The sequence below is a fragment of the Alosa alosa genome, chromosome 22 (genome assembly GCF_017589495.1).
Source record: "Alosa alosa isolate M-15738 ecotype Scorff River chromosome 22, AALO_Geno_1.1, whole genome shotgun sequence".
Taxonomy (NCBI): domain Eukaryota; kingdom Metazoa; phylum Chordata; class Actinopteri; order Clupeiformes; family Clupeidae; genus Alosa; species Alosa alosa.
The window spans coordinates 4,958,122-4,977,592 of NC_063210.1; the positions used below are offsets into that span (position 1 = coordinate 4,958,122).

At 40.0% G+C, this 19,471-nt stretch overlaps 1 protein-coding gene across 1 annotated transcript; it reads right to left on the reverse strand.

The window, feature by feature from the left end:
* Window positions 1-13,610: 13,610 nt before the first annotated feature.
* On the reverse strand, window positions 13,611-18,586 carry pus3 (pseudouridylate synthase 3). Its single transcript, XM_048233480.1, has 6 exons — window positions 17,893-18,586; window positions 17,349-17,626; window positions 16,971-17,154; window positions 16,431-16,540; window positions 14,528-14,700; window positions 13,611-14,070 (listed from the first exon to the last, which is right to left on the reverse strand). Exons 1-6 carry the CDS (start codon window positions 18,409-18,411, stop codon window positions 13,793-13,795), a joined length of 1,542 nt encoding a protein of 513 aa, XP_048089437.1. The 5' UTR covers window positions 18,412-18,586; the 3' UTR covers window positions 13,611-13,792.
* Between the last annotated feature and the right edge of the window lie 885 nt (window positions 18,587-19,471).

Here is a 19,471-nt window from a genome sequence, read left to right on the forward strand (position 1 = left end):
TTAACTGTGTTAATTGTTCATGTGCTTGTCTATTTGTTTCATGAGTTGAAAAGGACACTCATTTAAATGTCCTTTACTGAAAAAGAGTATCTCTACCTGTGTAGTTGCCCGGGAGCTTTCATTAATGCTTCATAAATGCTGACACTCTTCTGTGAGGATTTGCTTCAGTGTTGAACCATGCAGCCCTGAGGTCACTCTTTCATGTGTTAGTGTCGAAGGTGACCTTGTGGAAATGGCATCATGGCATCGTCACACTGGCCACAGTGTACTTCACTTGCCAAATTCATTATCAGGGAAGTATTACTTGTCCCTAAAGCCTCTCCTATTTACTCCCATGTTACCGTTTCTACTATCTAGGACCTGATGCCAGGCTAAAGGCCAACTGGTGTGGGTAGAAGCGTCCAGATGTAAATGGAAAGGCTGGCACCTTCTCTGGCGCTGGACACGGGGGCCGCCTTTCTTTCTAATCTGGCTTTAGCTTTCATGGGAGTGTGTATGACCTTCGCTGACCCCTGACTCTTCATTATGTCCTCGCAGACCGCATAGTTATAATACATGAGGTAGCCAATGTTCACGTCACATGAGCCAGCTGCTTGTTCTGTAGGCTAAAAGTATTTATGTCCCTCCTAAGCTGCGTTAAAATGGTGTGTTAAGTGGACAGAATTTCATAAAACCTCCTAGGGAACACCCAGACACGACAAACACATGCACTTTTGAAAAGCTTGAAACGTCCATATGTGTAGACTAACGCATCTTTTAACTTAGCCAGCCAGTGTTGTAAGAGTTCAACGCTTGTTTTCGTGCAGTAGGCTAGCCTTTTTGATAAGCGATGTCAGGGGTAGGCTGACGTGACTATGGAGGGCTTTCGGTTCCTGTTTATGTAAAGGTTTTACATAGGCTCAATAATGATAGGCTACACTGCATGTTATAGGCTATATTAACCAAAAGCACAGGTTATGTAAATAGGCAATTGGCGGATCTCGGGCCGGGTATCATTTAATTCATTTTTGCGGTTTGGGGGAGGGGGGCCTTAAAAACAAATAGCCCAGGGGCCTCAGGTGGTATTAAGGCGCCCCTGACCACTACAGGCCACCTAGTGACCAAAAAGTTTGATCTTACTCACTTGTCATCACCCTTCCACCTTCACTGGATATATATTGGGCTTTTTATGCCTTTAGGACCGTGAAAAGAGTGTCTGGGAGAGAGAGGTGGGGTGTGATCGGGAAATGACCCGGATCGGACACGTGGCTCGAATGGGCACTGGAGCCAGTTGCGCCACAGCGCACCCCCTTCACTGGTTAACTTGACCATGTCTTATTAGTGCTTCTAGTGGCTCGTCCCTCATCGGTCCATAACCTGCCCTAGTGTCTGGCCCTGCCCTTACCTTGCCCTAATGTCACTGACCGGTCAATAATGTCACCTCAATCAGTAGCACATGTCTCTAATAAAAAATTGTGTTGGGAATACAATATTTTCATGCCACCATGAGTTTACATGTTTAAAAACATCTCTCTCAGAGCAATAGCATTTTTTTCATTCACATTCTGAATTCAAACCATGAATTCACTATCTTAAAATCAGGTTTACTGTAACAACATAATCCTTTATAAACATGTTTATAATTGTATTACCACCCAGATGCTTAATAGAAAAGGTTGACCACTAAACCACTTGTAAAAAAAAGATATTCACTGGGGAAAGAAGCCACCACTGTCCAGCTCTTACCCAAACATCTATGAACTTAGTCATAAGAACTACCCATTGTTTTAGAGGATCCACATTCAACCATTTATAGATGTTGTTTGAGATGTGGGGGGATGTTTTTCAATTTCAATTTCAATTTCAATGGAGCTTTATTAGCATTACTCAATGAAGCAGTGTTGCCATAGCAAACATATAACAAAACAACACAGATACAATTTCTGTTTAAAAAATAAAAAATACAAATAAAATAATATAATAATAATAATAATAATAATAATAACAAAATGATAATAATTAAAAAGAGAGAATAATAAATGAAATGTATAATGATACAGTATTACTATATACTGTATATTTATCAATGTGCTATCATGGGTATTGGTTATTGATATAAAGCAAAGCATGTCACAATATGGGTCACTCACTTCCTCGATTTATGACATGTTAACAGGTACTGCACAGTGAGTTTTACACAACTTGTATGCTCTCCCAACAAGTATGGGAGCTTGTCTTCATTTTCTAATAGTTCAAACTGAGGTCTTCCCATTTCTAAGGCCAGAGAGTGTTCACTTAATCTATAGGATGTTAGTAATTTTCTTTGTTTGTACTCGGTAATTTCTTTTAGATAAGATGCAAATTCATAATTGGTTTTGATTTTTTTGAAACATTTCAATTTGTTGGATTGTTCAATATTGTTTAGCCAATATTTGTAATATTCTTCTTTTGTTAATTTTTCGATATGTTTTAACTTTGCCTGGTACGTGTCAGGTGTATTCAAATTCAAATTGTGTTTTGATATAAGATAATCAAAAGGATCTCTCTCTGGGTGGGTTCTCCTCTGTAGAAGGGCACTGTGATTATATTCCTCTGGTTTTGAGGACAGTACATGGTGATAAAATTTGCATGCTCTTTTTTGAATATCAACTAATAGTGGATATCTTCCAAGTTCTGCTCTGCATGCAATATTTGTTGCATTCCTGTGTACCCCCAAGATGTTCTTACAGAATTCCAGGTGTAGTGTTTCTGCTGGGCTTTTGTCCCATAGCTCATAATTATCTTGATGTTTTATGCCCCAAATTTCACTGCCATATAAGATAATGGGCTTGATAACCGAATCAAAAATCTTTTGCCACAATTTGATAGGGGTGTTGTATTGGTATAGAGATTTTCTTATGCAATAATATGTTCTCCGTGCTTTGTCAACCAGGTCTTTAATAGCCAGATTAAAATTGCCCGTGGAGGAAATATTTAGGCCCAAATAGTTATAGCTTGTCACTTGGGAAAGTCTGTTTTCACCAAGGGTGAAATTATATTTATTGTCTGTTGAACGTATCTTTTTAGTTTTTAGTCTAGTTTTTTCTTTATTTATGGGGAGGTTCCAAATTTCAGAGCACTTTTCCAGGATTGACAGACTCTCTTTTAGCCCCTCCTCAGTTGGGGACAGAAGTAAGAGGTCATCCGCAAACAGGAGACATTTAATGTCTCAACCCCCAATTGTGACTCCTGATAGTTTGGATTTTGCTATGTCTGATGTTACATCATTGATGTATAGATTGAAGAGTATAGGACTAAGACTACAACCTGCCGAACACCTTGGCTTGTTTAAAGTATGACGTTCTTTTATCATCGATTTTGACACAACATCTGTTGTTTTTGTATATATCTTTTATAAGGTCATAGATTCTTCCCCCTATCCCATTTTCTATCAGTTTAAGTAAGAGTCCATTATGCCAGACTGAATCGAAGGCCTTCTTGAAGTCTACAAAGCATCCAAAAAGTTTTCCTCTGTTGGTGTTCTGTACATATTTTTCAATTAATGTCTGTAATGTATATATGTGGTCAGTTGTTCTGTGTTTTGGCATGAACCCGATCTGAGAGTTACTTAGAACCCTATTTTCCTGTAAGAATTCTACCATTCTGTTATTTATGATGCTACAGAAAAGCTTTCCTAAGTTGCTGCTTACAGCAATGCCTCTGTAGTTGTTTGGATCTAGTTTATCTCCGTTTTTGTAGATTGGTACGATTTGATTTTCTTTCCATGGCCATGGGAAATGACCAACAGCTAGAACTAGATTGAAAAGTTTGAGAATGGCTTGTTTCAGTATTGGGCTGCTGTACTTAATCATTTCATTATGTATCCCATCGCACCCACATGCCTTTTTGTTTTTTAGGGTTTTTATTTTTTCTTTTAGTTCAGCTTAATGGTCACATGTCACCGAAACAGAGTTCTTTGGCCATCCCTCAAAGTGCTGCATGTAGTGTGAACACTGCCTCAAGCCTGCCCCAATTGTGACATATGAGGTGATGTCATTCTGTGCAAATATTTCTAACCTTCATTTAGCCCATTTCAAGAAAGGCAACTCAAACCGCCAAGATAGTGTTGAAATGAAGATAACAATTATATTCTGGCACTTCAATGAACGCTCCGTTTGCACTAGACATTTTCTGTTTGGCAATGTAACTATTTCTCAATAAATTACACTTTAATTTGAAACTGAAATCCTGTGTCTGAGCCGTCGTCAGAGCATGGACCGGGAATGACAGTATTGATCTGATTTGGGGCCCCAACCACCTTGATGCCATCAGTAATATTGAATATTGATCAGTGGCAATCCAAGTCTCTGCTCGACCCTCCACACACACACACGGAAAATGCTGGCTTGTCATAAGTGGTGGTGTGTAGGTCTAATTGAGTGCCTGTCACTTTAAGAAAAACAAGTAGGCTTAATTAGCTTTTATTCTCATGCACATAGTCCAAGGATATACCAATGCAATTCATTATGTTTTTTATGTCATTAGATAAAATAAATGTTCAAAAAACGTGAGCTAACGGGATAGTAGAAGGAACTTTCTCAAGATGTAAAAGTTTGCCAATCGGTTGTGTAGCTTATTTTGGAAATGTCATTAAACATTTAGACAGTAGGCCTAAATGAACTAAATTCCATAGCCTAGGAAGGTTAACAACACAAACTTGTGAGGTGCAAGTCAGCAAGTCAGCAAATTAAAGACCTGATTTTGTGAAGTAATCCAGAGAATATAACACAGTGGGGTTTTATCATGTCGGTTGCACAGATGATGCCTCACACACTGGAGGGACATGAAGTGAGTAAAACCCCAGTTGGTCAGAGAAGACCCTGTCCAGCCTGGGAGCAAATGGACCAGTGGGACACTGCAGCTGCAAGGAATGAGCGCCATAGCTGACCAGATAAGAATGGCTTTGTAATTCAATTTAAAAAAATGAAATTAATTAAAAAAAATATTACATCCTCCTGAGTTTCAGATCCTGATAACATAATGGCTCAGCATCTCTGGTACCGTGAAAAATAAAATGTATCTTTCATGTTCAATGCCAGATCTGCCAGAGCTTGTGTCCTCTGTTTTAAATACACAGACATGACAACACAGCTAGACTGTATTTGTAAGAACTTCTGTCCCCAAACAAAAGAATAATTCCTCCATTACTCAAAAATTATATAAATGAGGCACATTTTGTACAGCAAACAGATATGATAACGATTATTATACAAGAACAACATATGCAATACACTCTATGTGGGCTACAGAGGATGGAACTTAGTAATAGAAGTAATTATTTTAACAGCCAATATCGTCTATTAAGACATCCATTTCATGTGATCTGTTATTGAATCTTCAGGTAACACACTCACTCATGCAAAGTAGTGCAGCAATTTCCCAACAATGTCACGGTATATACATTGATTTTGTAATTGATTTTTCAAAATGTCTTCAGCTATGATGATAATACACAGGGGAAGTTAAAGGATAATTCCAGTATTTAGCAAAGTAGTCAAAGGTGATTCAAAACAAGTCAGAAAAGTCAAGACAGGACCCATCGTCAAAATGTCGGTGTCCACCACTCTAGTTCATCCAAAACAAACCAGAAAAGGGACTCAAAGTGTTAAATACCGGAATTATCCTTTAATATGGTATTAATATGGTTTTATTTTTTAACTTGCATAAAACATCCTGTGGATTATACACAATGCGGCTTATACACAAGAAATTACTATATTTATCTGAATTTACCAAGCTTAATTTGACTAACAGAAATGTTAGGGAGATAACGCTATCAAAACCTGAATTGCCATTATTCCCCTTGTGTTTTCACAGATAGAAATATTTTTGACAGCCTTGTCTTTGTCTCACAAGAAAAAAAAAAAATCTTACTGAACTCTAACCTGATTCTACTGAAATCCCTTTAGGAGCAAAATAATGATGAAGAAACATCTTAACATCTTAAACTTAAATTGGACTGAACTCTGAGGACTTCTATTTCTTAAGAGAAGAGGATAAATAGGCTGGACAAAGAATTTTTTTCCTTTTCCTTAAAATTTCCTTTCAACACAGAACTGCATATCCTGATGGGATATACAGTATTTTGAAAGAAAGTGAAGTTTATAACATTAATGGAGAATCCATTTAGGTTTTGCCGTCTGAATTGTATAGATGAAGTTGGTTATATTTTAATGTAAAAAGAAACTTGTACTGTGATGTTGGTCCAGGGCATGTATCAAAAGTGTCGAAACTGTCTCAAAATTTGTAATAGGATGTAAATCCATATTTCCTTAGATAATTTGCTATCCATTTCCTGTAACCTGGTTCATTAATATTTCTTTTACATGTTCACTTCTGGTAGGATGTGAATAATCATTGAAGACTTGTAAGAGACAACATACATTACATGGCCCCTGATCTTCAGTGTTAAATTGCTTTCATATAACATGAGTAGGCAATAACAAGACACAAAGAAATACTGTTTTAAACATTAATTTTAATGTTGCCCCTGTCTTATACTGAAAGATTACTATATCAAAGCATATTAGCAGAATAATCCATTGATTTAGGCTAGCAGGTGGGAAACAAAACAGCATGCTTTCCAACCAACTCAATTCTATGGTCACAACTGTGTAAATCAGCATCTGAATATCTGATCTGATATTGATATGAGAACTTTAACATCGCTAAAGAGGATACAATCCAAAAAGCCTCCCATTCCCAGATAAATCTCTAAACATCATTCAGTGTTCTGCCACTGTCCATTTGAACCTTGTTTACAAATAGTCTGGAAGCTTTTATGCTTTGCCTACATATTAATCTGTCAAACATATGGTAAAAGCCAATAGACTGCTATGTTCTTAAAGGGATATTCCACCATTTGGGGAATTACACTCATTTTCCACCTCCCCTTGAGTTAAACAATTGATTTTTACCTTTCTCCAGTTCATCCAGCCGTTCTCTAAGGAACACCATGGGCACAGCAGCAAAATAATATCAGCCTGATGGTGATATGCAGCACCTGATATGTAGTCCCCGTAGGCTAACGTCCAGCAACACGGTTGAGCTGCAGCAGATAAATTGGTTAGTGACTGGGTTATAACGCCTGAATGAGAATATAGTTCCATGTCAAATCAGCCTAGAAAATTGATACGTTTCATTTTCTGTTGGTCTTATTACACTTTCTAGAGAAAGGTAAAATTCAATTGTTTAACTCAAGGGGAGGTGGAAAATGAGTGTAATTCCCCAAATGGTGGAATATCCCTTTAATATAAATATATATAAAAAAATCTTTCTTCAATATTCTTAAATTAATTATTCTTAATTAAGAGATACTTAAGTTGCTTAGTTGCTTAATTGTGTATTGAGAGAGAGAGAGAGAGAGAGAGAGAGAGAGAGAGAGCGCATTTGTGTGTCTGTGCATGTTTTGTTTATCCATGTGTTATCTTAGGAACGTTCAAACCCACATATCTTCAGAAAAGTTAACAGCAATTCCACAACGAAAAGGCCAAGGTTGACATATGTCATGAATGCGATCAGAAAATGTATGTTCCACAATCAGCTGTTTGTTGGGCAGTGTTTGGGCCGAGGGTGCTTTATGAGAGTATAAACCGGCCACATGATTGCTGTGGTGATGTAGAAAAACACGGAGATGAGGAGAAAGAGTATCTCAACACGGATCAGGCTGAAAGGCAGGAAGTCTCGCGCCTTCTTCATCACATTCATCACAATGACAACAGGTATGATAGGAAAGGGGAGGATGTAGGCAACGACACAGTAGATCACCACTGGCTCCCTCTCATAGCCCCTGATGACCATGGTGAGGATGGCACAAAAGGCCCAGACGATCATGCAGTATTGCAATGCCTTAGCAGAGAATGCACCCAGTATTATGGTGACAACACAAGCTACCACCTCTAGAATATGTAGTAATCCACGGTTGCACAAGAATGAAGGACAGGAGCACTTCACATTCTTCATCTTATCTATTATACCCTTTATTTCCCTGTATTTATTTGTATAAAGGGTAAATAAGACTGGAGAATTGTACTCCCTGTGGAGCCCCTGTGTTTGTCATAATGGTAGAAGTCAGACGCTGCTCCATTTACCCTGAAACACTCAGTCAGTCAGAAAGCACTCAACCCATCTGACCCAAACCAAACGCAAATGAGAAATGTATAATTAAAACACAAGCATGTTGTTTGGGCCAGTCAAGGTGACAATAAATACTATGGAGCATATACAATAACATGTTGTCAGTGCTCCTCTCAATGTATGCAAATTGCAAGGGGTAATTTGACTAACAGAAATGTTAGGGAGATAATGTTTCACAGCCTTGTCTTTGTCCCACAGAAAAAATTGCTCTTACTTACATCAATGTTGAATAAGAGAAATAAGCTAGACACAGTCATTTTTCATTAGCCTGGAAATATCCAGACTCTCGTACGTACATTTCAGTTGTACAGAGAGTCTGGCCACTTTCCATTGCCAAGCGTTAACTTCCTTGAAGGCGAGTACTCTGTTGAAGTTTAAAACTATTGGATCTGCCCAAAGCCACGTTTGGTCGAGACGTATGTCTGGCTCAAACTAGCAGGTGGCATGTAAGATGGCTCGTAGTGGCATGTACGATGGCACGTACAGTGGCATGTACTTCCGTATGACAAATGCCGACGAATAATCTAACTCCGTCTCCAATTATCCCATCCATGCACACTTACCTCCACCCACACATTTAATCACTCACACCCCCAAAATATGCTTTTTACAGCATATTTTCTCGAAGGAAACGACACCACCACCTCCGGAGCCTGGGGATGTCATCCTAACAGAAAAGACAAAGCTGAGTTTCAGTAAGCAGTTACAAGTCTTACATATAAAGTATCTCAGAAACTGAGAATTTCACCTGATTGAAATCAAATTCCCATTCTAGGGCCAGATAAAGTGCATACTGAAATAGTCAACACATGAGAGCATTAAACTATTAGAACTGCCAATCATCAACTACTCTGTTCTTCTGTTGCAAGTACACAAAAACCTAAGCAATCTACATTTCAAATATTGTGAAAATGTAAAAGCAAATGTCTTGCCAACATCAAACCTGTACTCTATGACTTACCATCAGCATGAAAACTCCACAATCCTGTCCCCCTGCCTGCATTGGAATGACCTGTCAAATAAACATTTTGTTAAAAATACATGCCAAAAATTACACAAAGACTGAGAGAGCAAAAAGTGTATGCACTCCTGTACCTTGGTTTTGATAATCTTCCAGGGCCCAGGGAGCAATTGTGTTGCAAGTAAGCTTTAGAAGAAAATATACAGTTTAAAACTGGGACACAGGCCAGGTAAACTGTCAGAGGGCCAATTAAAAATGGGATGATTTGTTGACATTGTTTTCACCTACAGTACTACTTGAGGAGTTTTTCCTTGCCCCTGTTGCTCTTGGGTTGCTCTTGGGTGCTCCTTGTTGGTGCCCCCCCCAATCCCAATTCTCCCCCACCTTTCTTATGCAGCCCTTGCCACTTAATCTACACCAGACATAATTTCACTGCATTTCTTACTTCCAGTAACTATATGCATGTGACAATAAACTTCCTTGTATCCTTGTAAACTTCCTTGTACTTTGGCGTCTGTCTTTTACTGTGACATGTACAAGCACAACACCATTTGTGGAACGGAATGCAAATCACAAATAATGGTCAACCTTCAACCCACCGGAGCTGTGTAAAAAGCAAAATTAACAGCCTGTGACAAGGAACATTGAACAGTTCTGATTATTCTTAAATTCAACCTGAAAGTATCTAGGAAAGCTTTGTCAACAAAACCACTAGGGTAAGCTGAATCAAGCGGATATATTCTGTAATGCTTTGGCAGCAAGACCTGTGAAGTATACAGCATTGAGTGCCTGTGCATCAGATACAAAAAAAGTGATAGCTCACTTATCACAGTCCACAACACCTGTTGTCACATGATCCATGTTGTACAGTTACCATTGTTAACGCCTCTGGCCATAAATGTGAGTTCTCATGTGAAAGATGTTTGTGATGCAAAAAAAGTCACAGTTAAAATAAAGGAAAACATTTGCCAAAAATGTCACATTTTTTCAGCATGTTTGACTATACTAGCACTTCTATTAGTAGTGGCAAATTTCAGTACTTACACCAAGAAACCAGTGTCCTGGTTTACACACAGAGATGAGTAGGCAATCTTTGGATGCTGCACCATCCTGTATGTGTTGATTTAGAAAAAAAAACAAGAAGTCATATTTTATATATAATATATATAAATAAATAATATAATAATAAATAAAAACAAGGCCATATTTTAGTACATTACTCAGATCAGTAGGTAAGTGTGGAGGTAAGTGTGCATGGATGGGATAATTGGAGACGGAGTTGACGGAGAGACATGCGAAATACAGCTCAGTCTTTGGCGTCTGCATGCATAGAAAAACATTAGCATGATTGAAGCAATGGCAATAAAATATACACAAAATCATCTGTTGTTATTGCTTATTCAGAGAGAAGTTTATGTTTTGACGTGCCTAGGAGTCCAGTGCCACTTTTGATGTGTGATGGCTCCCGTAGTTTAAAAGAGGCAGCGCTTGAGACGTTGGTGGCTACATAACTCCTAACCACTAGATGGGAGGAATTCTTACACAGGGGGGCTTTACAGTAAGTATAAACTGCTCACAATGTAGTTTGTGGCAATGTGGTTATCACAGAACAAATACATCTTTTATTCTTACTATTCTTTCTACACTCTTTTTCTTTTCTTAAAACAAATAAATTGCTGTATATAAAGAGCCTTTCATTATGGATAGTTAGGCCTATTCAAATACATAATGCCCTACCTTGATTAGAACTTTGTTATGGGAGAACAGTTTTTACATTGTGTTACGTTGACTATCAGCCAGTATATCGGTTATTGAAAAACTCAAATATTGAAATCGGTATCGGCCTTCAAAATCCCGTATTGGTCAGACTCTTTAGAGATGGAGACAAATTGACATACACATACGCGTGCACACACACACACACACACACACACACACGCATGAACACGCACACTTTCACACGCATGCACGCACACACACGAACAGGCACCCACGCACACACACACAGGCACGCACATACAACACAAAAGTTGTAGTAGAGGATTGACTTGACATACACACACACACACACACATGCACATGCACACACACACACACAGGCACATACAACACGATTTGGCCCTTTATAAGAAATGTCAACTACTTTGAGCTACCTCTAAATTTTAATTGATGTACATGAAACTTTTCCTGGTTACTTTTCTATGAGAAAGAAATAAACTTAGGGGGTCAGACTTCAGAAAGTACCTTTCTTAACCTTTAAAAATAAGGACCACTGTACACACACTCACACACACACACAAACACAAACACAAACACGTACAGTAGGGTTGTTCACAAAATTAATTTTCACCAAATTTTGCCAGATCACGTTTTGTCTTGTTCCAATTGGCATTGTAAGCATCTGTACCAAAAATGGAGTCAATTGCAGCACATTTAGTGGTGGCACACTTTTTCACAATATTGACACACACAATACATGATGTATTGGTATCCGGATAAAACAATTGCAGATGCTGCATTGAAGAGCATTGGATGACATTTGTGGTATCTGTCAGAAGAACTCGTCGCCCTGGCATTTTTTGATGCTCAACTCACCACCGTTGGTGGTGGTTAGTGAGGTCCCCCCTTCCCTGTGAAGCGCTTTGAGTGTTGAGAAAAGCGCTAAATAAATGTAACGTGTTGTTGTTGTTGTTGTGTTGATGTTGAAGAAAAAGAGACAATGCTGAGAAATCTTGAAAGACGCCCTGGGAAGATGCTCAAAGACTTGATGCCGAGTCTTTCTTCCACAAGAGCAGTACAGCTACCATCTCTGGCCTCGTCACTCGCTGCTCAATCCACTTCTTTGAGGTTCTTACTGAAGGCCAAATGGATGGCAGAAGTAACCCTGATGATGTGAGGTCCATTCTCACAGATGAGAATCTGCGTCAAAAAGTTCATTCCTTGAAGGTCATCAACGACAGCGCAGAGACAGGCACTGCCCTTTTACTTACACCATTATATTGTGAACCACCCTAACAGACAGTACACGCACGCATGCACAAACACACGCGCACACACATAAACACACCCACCCACACAAACACACATATATAAACACATACATGCAGGCAAAGCAGGCACGCACACACACACACACACACTGACTCACAAGCGAGCACACACACACGCACAGACACATAACAAACACACACACACACACACAATGAGTTGTTACATTAACAAAACCATAAGCATACATAAGTCTATAAATCTTTAAATCCTTCTTGAAAGACGCAAAACTATCACAAGACCATAGCCAGTCCATTGTTCCATTGAAAAGCCTTTATGGCCCACAGCAGAGCGGTTCGCACCAATCAAATCATCTGGGCGGGCTTTATACTATGATGGACAGCAACGGTGCCTCGTCATTTACATCACCTGAGCACGTTTCAGTTAATTTGGTTTACAAAGAGTCCAGTGGTGCTACCATGTCTACAAGGCTATCCAAACAGGGTTTTCCTGACAATATCAAACATCTACAACAAGGTTATTTATGCATTCCCAAAATTCCTAGTAGTTTTGATCTCTGAAGTTGAATTAAAATGGACTCGTGGAGCTTTTGCAGAAATGAGATCAGTAAGCTCACTTAACATCAGATCAGGAGAGTCAAACTAGAAGTCCCATGGGTCATCTCTCAAAGACAGCCAACAGCATGATGTCCTCCTACTCCTCCCTGATGTCCAGAGGGGTATAGGTGGTGATCACACTAGCCCTATACCAGTTCCTATAGCTCCCTTTAAAGGATGCTATCAGGAATTCCCATTCAGTTATTTTTCACATTCAGCGAACATCTCCTCACGATCCACTAGCTGCCCATACCTTGGGTACACTGTAAGCCTGCTCTCTGTAGGGAGCCCAGGCTCCGAAAACTGGGAACAAATTCAGGGCAGCCTGTCCGGTCCTGTCAGGTGGGTGCTACACATCGGTGGTGGTCAGTGAGATCCCCCTTCCATGTGAAGCGCTTTGAGAGTTGAGAAAAGCGCTATATAAATGTAACTTGTTGTTGTAAATAAAACACTGTGGAGTTTCTCTGGGCCTACTGAAGTGAGCGGTGAGCTACCTCTCTGGTGTGTTTTGTTTGGTCCTTAATTTAAAAAAAAAAACTACTTGATATACGCAGTTATGGACAAAAGTGTCCACAAAGCCACCTCTAATGAAGGGAAGGGTATGTATGTGTCCTCTTGTCTTACTCTGGGGTACATGGCAAATAAGCTAACTTGGCCAAAGGTTGGCATGTTCCTTTAAAGTTGCATGTGCTTAACTATGAAATACGTGCACCGCCATTATTGTATCTACAAGGTTCTCATATACCCTTTTAAGTAGCAAAATTAGTTTTCATCATTGTGTTATGATGAGACAATGTAGGCAACAACCATCATAAAAAATGGTTAATTCCAAAAATCTGAAATCAAAAAATCAAAATCAAATCAAAAAAACTAAAACAAAACAGACATTATCAAGACCAGAGAATCAACCATTTACTCAAACACCTTTACTATTCGCAATGTGTCTATTTGACACTTTATATTCACTATGATGCATTGTTCTATGTAAAGTAATGCACAGTACAATGTACAGTAATAATAACGGAGTAATTAAAAAACTGTAGTCCTCTTTATGACTAGAGAAACTGTATGTTCACAAACAGTCTGCCTTTTCTTCTGTGAGCTGGGCAGATTGTGCCGCTCCTGGTGCAACAGCCTGGGAAGAGGGACTGTGGGAATGTTTTGACCTCTTCCCCCTGTGCAGAGCCTCCTCTCCATTCTCCCCCTCTTCTCGCTCCAGCCTGCCTCTCTTCACAAAGTGCTCGATCCGGGACTCCAGACTCTCACACCGCGGCCTCTCCAGCAGGGGGCGGTAGTTGCGCTGTCTGGTACCCTCCATCAGCCAGCACTGCAGAGGAGTAGGTGCCTTGCCTAAGACAAATGACAGCATAATTGACCATGTCCGCTCTCACATTACTGTACATATGAGAGTGTTCAATTTCAATTTGATGTGTATGCACACATTCATAAGAGACATGGCAACAGCATTCCACTGCTCATGAAAAAACTTGAACTTGAAAAAGGACTGACTCCAGGAGGAACTATTCTGTTTTTGCACAGGCCTATTCCCTGTAATCATCATGGTCTAGTCATGTGCATTGGAAAATCAAGATGACAGTAATTAATGTAAATGTAATGCATAAAAAAACAAGTTGTCAACAGTAGTAATATGATTTGTTACGATTTTGAGGGAGTCCTCAACATGTTCTCAAGGGGTCCCTACTAGCACCAGAAGTTTGAGAAACCCTGTTCTAGACATTTTGTAATGTAGTACTAAAATGAAGACTATTCAGAGATCCCATGAACAGTAGAAGCTAATAGGACCCACCTAAGCTCTCCAGGCCCTGAATCATCCCTCGCAGGACCTGGGTCTTGATTACAGCCTGTGTCCAGTGCTGGTGCAGCGTGTTCAGGGCAAAGCCCACCTCCTCAGCCTCCCTCTTCCAGCTCAGGCCCTCAAAGTGGCAGTCATAGAGAACCAGAGGGTAATCCACGGCCATGCTAGAGAAGAAACAAACATATGCTTTAACAGCAGAGTCCGCCATTCTGCATTCTGCTGAGAGATGCTGTTGATATTGGAGCTCAACAGTCAAATGAAAAATTACACTTGTTTTTTTGTTTTTTTTTTTAAACAGCTCTGAACAGCTAGCAGACAGTGATGAAACTAGATGTACCGCGGTTCAAAATATGACCGCCGCCCAGTCCAGCACATTTTTTCCACAAAAATAAATCACGCTGAAAGGCCTATATGATTCTAACTGTCTCACTAAATTGCATTATCCACACTCAATTCTCACTGGTATCTGCTAGACAACAAGTACCAAAACATGATTAGTTCATAGATTTCACATGTAAAATTAATTTTATATAACCCCACCTCCATCTTGCCTGTTCATAATTCTGAGAAATTCTTGAATTGTGTGCATGTGTGCATGTACAGGTTTATGTTATGTGTGTGTGTGTGTGTGTGTGTGTGTGTGTGTGTGTGTGTGTGTGTGTGTGTGCCTGCGTGTGTGCCTGCGTATGTGCCTGTGCATGCATGCGTACATATGTCTACTGTGTGAGTATGTGTCATACGTATGATTTCTGTGAATGTATGTGTGTGCGTGTGTATCTGTTTGTGCAGATGTGTGCACATGAAATGGGTTAACATGACCCCTGGAGGCAAACATACGGAAAAAAATGGTCATCCTAGGCCCTACAGTTTTCAAGATAGAACTGTCCAAGAACAAAAGTACACAAAACTTGGCATACATTTGGAGGGTGTCATAATGATCCTACACTTTTAATTTCGTGCAGTTTTGACCTTGTCCACCAGAGATATTGTGGTGAAAACACCTAATTTTTTGCTTTTTAATTTTTAACTAGGTGGCGCTATACATGAAATAAGTGGTAATGGGATGGGTTGACATGCCCCCTTAAGACCAACATACATAAAAAAGGTGGACCTCCTAGGCCCTACGGTTCTCGAGATATTCACAGAAAAACTGTCTCCGGCCACCTACAGGCCAGTTGGTGTATAGTAACATAAATTAATTTATTGTGTGGCCCCCCATGAACGGAATTCCACAAAACTTGGCGTGCATACAGAGAGTGTCATAATGATCCTACACTTCCAATTTCGTGCAGTTTTGACTATGTTAGGTCACAGATACCTGCAATTACAACACCTCATTTTTACTTTTTGTGTTTAACTAGGTGGCTATACATGAAATGAGTGGTTATGGAATGGGTTGACATGGCCCCTTGAGATCAACATACAAAAAAAAATGGTCCTCCTAAACCCTACGGTTCTCGAGATATTCACAGAAAACTGTGTCTGCCCTACACTCCTTTCGGGGGGTCCAGTCCAGTGGGGGGGGCTACAGATCAAAACAAAAAACGATGGTTCCATACTATCCATGTGGGGTTACATGCCCACCAAGTTTCGTGTACCCCGGTCTTTCAGTGTCCCGGGAATCCTTGACGGAAATTTGGGCATGCGAAAAAAAAAAAAAAAAAAACAATCTGACTAAACCTATATGACCGCCGCTTCGCTACGCGAATTAGTGGAATTTGAGAAAGTGCATTGAATTAGAATCAGACTCCACGTTTAAGACCAATAGGGATTAATCACACATAGTAGTCTGTGAGAAATGGTGTGTGTGGTAGTGGCTTCACATACTGTAAGTTTGAAATGTCACATTTGAAATTCACTTCTAACCAACAAACAGCTGGCATTTTATTGTCACCTGTACTGGGGCTTTCTCGGATTCTTCTCCACGTCCAACAGTTGATCGATGATGTCGGGAGCTTCCAGCTTCTGCCCAATCAGCAACAGCACGGCCATCATGCACCGTACCTGTGGGCAGAATAGCTTGCACGTTTAAAGAGCAGTATATGGTTCTGGCCAAAGTTGGCGGAAATTGAGCTTGACAGCCGATGACATTACACCCTGTCCTTCCAAGCTAATGAAACTGACACCTAGAGGACCATGAAGACCAACTTTGCTGAATTTCATAAAAAGAATATTGGATTAGGATCTCAACTCCAATAGTCTGAGCTGCGTGTGAGACAGGTAGACAAGACAAGTCTACCTCAAGTGTCAAATATGCTCGTAATTTGACTGATCAGGTAATACACCATCACAGCCAATCAACAATGTTGTCTCAGGAGCATTGATGCAAGAGGTGTATTTGACTGGTACAGCAGTTCAAATATCAACAGTCCTTGACCAGAATCAAGGACCTGCACATTTACATTTGCATGGGACAAAACCCATCACCACCCACCTGATGGTACAGGAAGGCCAGCCCTTTGACCTCAAACACGTAGAGGTCGTAGGGGTCAGTTAATACTGCTTGGCCAGGCTGGGTCGGCTGCACAGACGCAGACAGAATGGTCCTCTGGAACTGCAGCACTCCATTACCTACATCCATTTTACAAAGGTTTCTGAAGTCGTGAGTGCCCTCATATCTGTAAAGGACCAGGGGAAATATAAATGCAAGTATTAATTAGTTATTAAAAAATGTAATATTACTACACTAAATATATAATTTATTCCCCCACATTCCAAGCATAGTGTTTGATAACATTGACCTATGAAAATTACCATAACAACTATATAATCCTGGCATTTATATTTTTCGCTGACCTCCATCTACACCCACCGCTTCACAGCTGCAGCCATGAGACTCACATCCAGGGAACCGCGAGGGAAGTAGTACCGGTAGGTTCTGGACTTGCAGTCAAAGCGGGCACTGAACCCAGTTTCAGCTGGTGCCCAATCCAGTATTCGGATGTCCTGGGGTAGGACACGATTAAGCATCTTAACATATGGCACTTCATCAGCATTTGGCTTATTCTTTGCACTGGCTCCATCACTAGTAGAAACAACTACTCCAAGACCTCCACAGAACTGGTTTGAGCGCAGGTCAATGGATATGACCTGCAGGGTGAAACAGTTAAGAGATGATTGCAAACATCAATCGCTAAAATATAAACTTTACTGGCAATATGCCTATGGCCTACAAAATTGATAAAATTGGCAAAGCTGTATGAATGTATGTATGTAGCTTTATATATGCAAAGGCGTTATCATGCATTGTAAATGACAGAGTGACACAAAGAATAAGTCCGTGATCATTGTTTTTTGTTTTAACAAAATGCAAAAGCAACAAACGCATACTGAGTAGCAGCAGGTGAACGACCAACCTGTGAGAAAGCACTGACTCCTTTATCGGTCCGGCCACAGCGGTGGTAGTTGGAGCTCTGTCTGTCCTGGATGAGTTTAGTCTTCAGTAAGGCCTCGAACAGTCTAGCTTCGACAGTGTTATCCGTGTTTTCCTGCACGGCAAAGCCCTGATACTCCCAACCTAAATAAGCAAGCCGCAAGGCGACGTGGCGCCTTGGATGGGCAGAGAAGTCAAACGGCCTCTCTTTCTTGCCTTTTTTCGCACTCCTTCCATCTTCCTGACCCTCTGTGTCGGCTGTCACGTTAGGTTTACTGCCTCCATTCATCTTCATGCTGGCTTGAATACCTGGGTCTGATATTCTCAACTCAGTTTTTAATCGCTCCACCTCGCTTTCCAACTCATTAATTCTTGCCATCAAGTCCGCTGACATGGTGCTGACTCGAGCGACAACTGTATTAAGTATCTGATTAGTTTGTAACGTTTTAAAAGTACTGTTAGTGATGACTCTGCGGGCTGCCCACTGTAACTTCGACAACATTAGCCAGCTAGCTTTCCTGGCTACCTGCTAACGGCATTGTTGCTGTCACTAGAATAAAAAAATGTAGGACAAACACAAGTCACTATTAAACCACATTCATTTTAAACATGTTATGCGCGACAGAAGACACCAAATCGTCGACTACACACGACGGTAACTCACTGCCGCACGCAAGTGATTCTTCTTTAGTTATTGACAGATTGCATCAATTGTTACATACCGCCACCTACTGTACAGGAGTGTGTAGAATGTTGCAGAAACCTTGCTTGGAAACCTTTGGCTATAGCTGGGAAGGAATATGTGAAAAATCATGAAGATTGGGCACTTCTGGATAAGTGTTTGATTTTTGGCAGGGTGTTAGGTATAGGCTTAAGGTTTTCAAAAATCCATGGATACAAGTTGGGGTGGCCCCCCTAGTGGCAGTTATCCATAAAAACCAAAATGGCCCCCGCCGAAAAGAGAAAAGGTTGTATCTCAGCTTTCTTTAGTCTTAAATTGTTGTATAATGTATTTTCTCTACTTTGTTTGATACAAGGAATCCAATTTTGATTGGATGTTGGATGTTTGATGTTGTTATTTTAAGTCCATTTCCATGTTAAATCTAGTATCATAGTCATATTTAGGTCATAAACGGTTAATATCTCTGGAAAAAATTACATTGAAATATTACTCAGGCCCCTAGACCCATATTTTACCTCCAAGGTATGCTTTTCTTTGTTGATTGGACAGGTCACTATCACTATAGTGTCAAAAATCACATGTTGTGACCAAAGGGACCATTGTTGAGGCCTTAAATAAACACAACTTACGAACTATGCCACAGTGAAAAGTTATATTAGGCTTTTCACCATGTTAAGGATCAATATTACATTTTAGTAGCCTAGAAATCTAGACGCAACCACATGTTGTGACCAAAGGGACCATTGTTGAAACCTTAAATAAACACAAATTCAGAACTATGCCACAGTGAAAAGTTACAGTATATTTGGCTTTTCACCATGTTAAGGATCAATATTATATTTTAGTCAAATAACACAAAAACGTTCTCGTTAAGTCAGTC

Bases quoted from the DNA above. Each gene is read 5' to 3' on its own strand.
- pus3 (XM_048233480.1), bottom strand. From the start codon at position 18,411: ATGTTGTCGAAGTTACAGTGGGCAGCCCGCAGAGTCATCACTAACAGT. The intron at 17,627-17,892 runs GTTGGTCGTTCA...TTCACCCTGCAG, and splicing joins GAGTCAGTGCTTTCTCACAG to GTCATATCCATTGACCTGCG. The intron at 17,155-17,348 runs GTGGGTGTAGAT...GGTCCTTTACAG, and splicing joins ATGGCTGCAGCTGTGAAGCG to ATATGAGGGCACTCACGACT.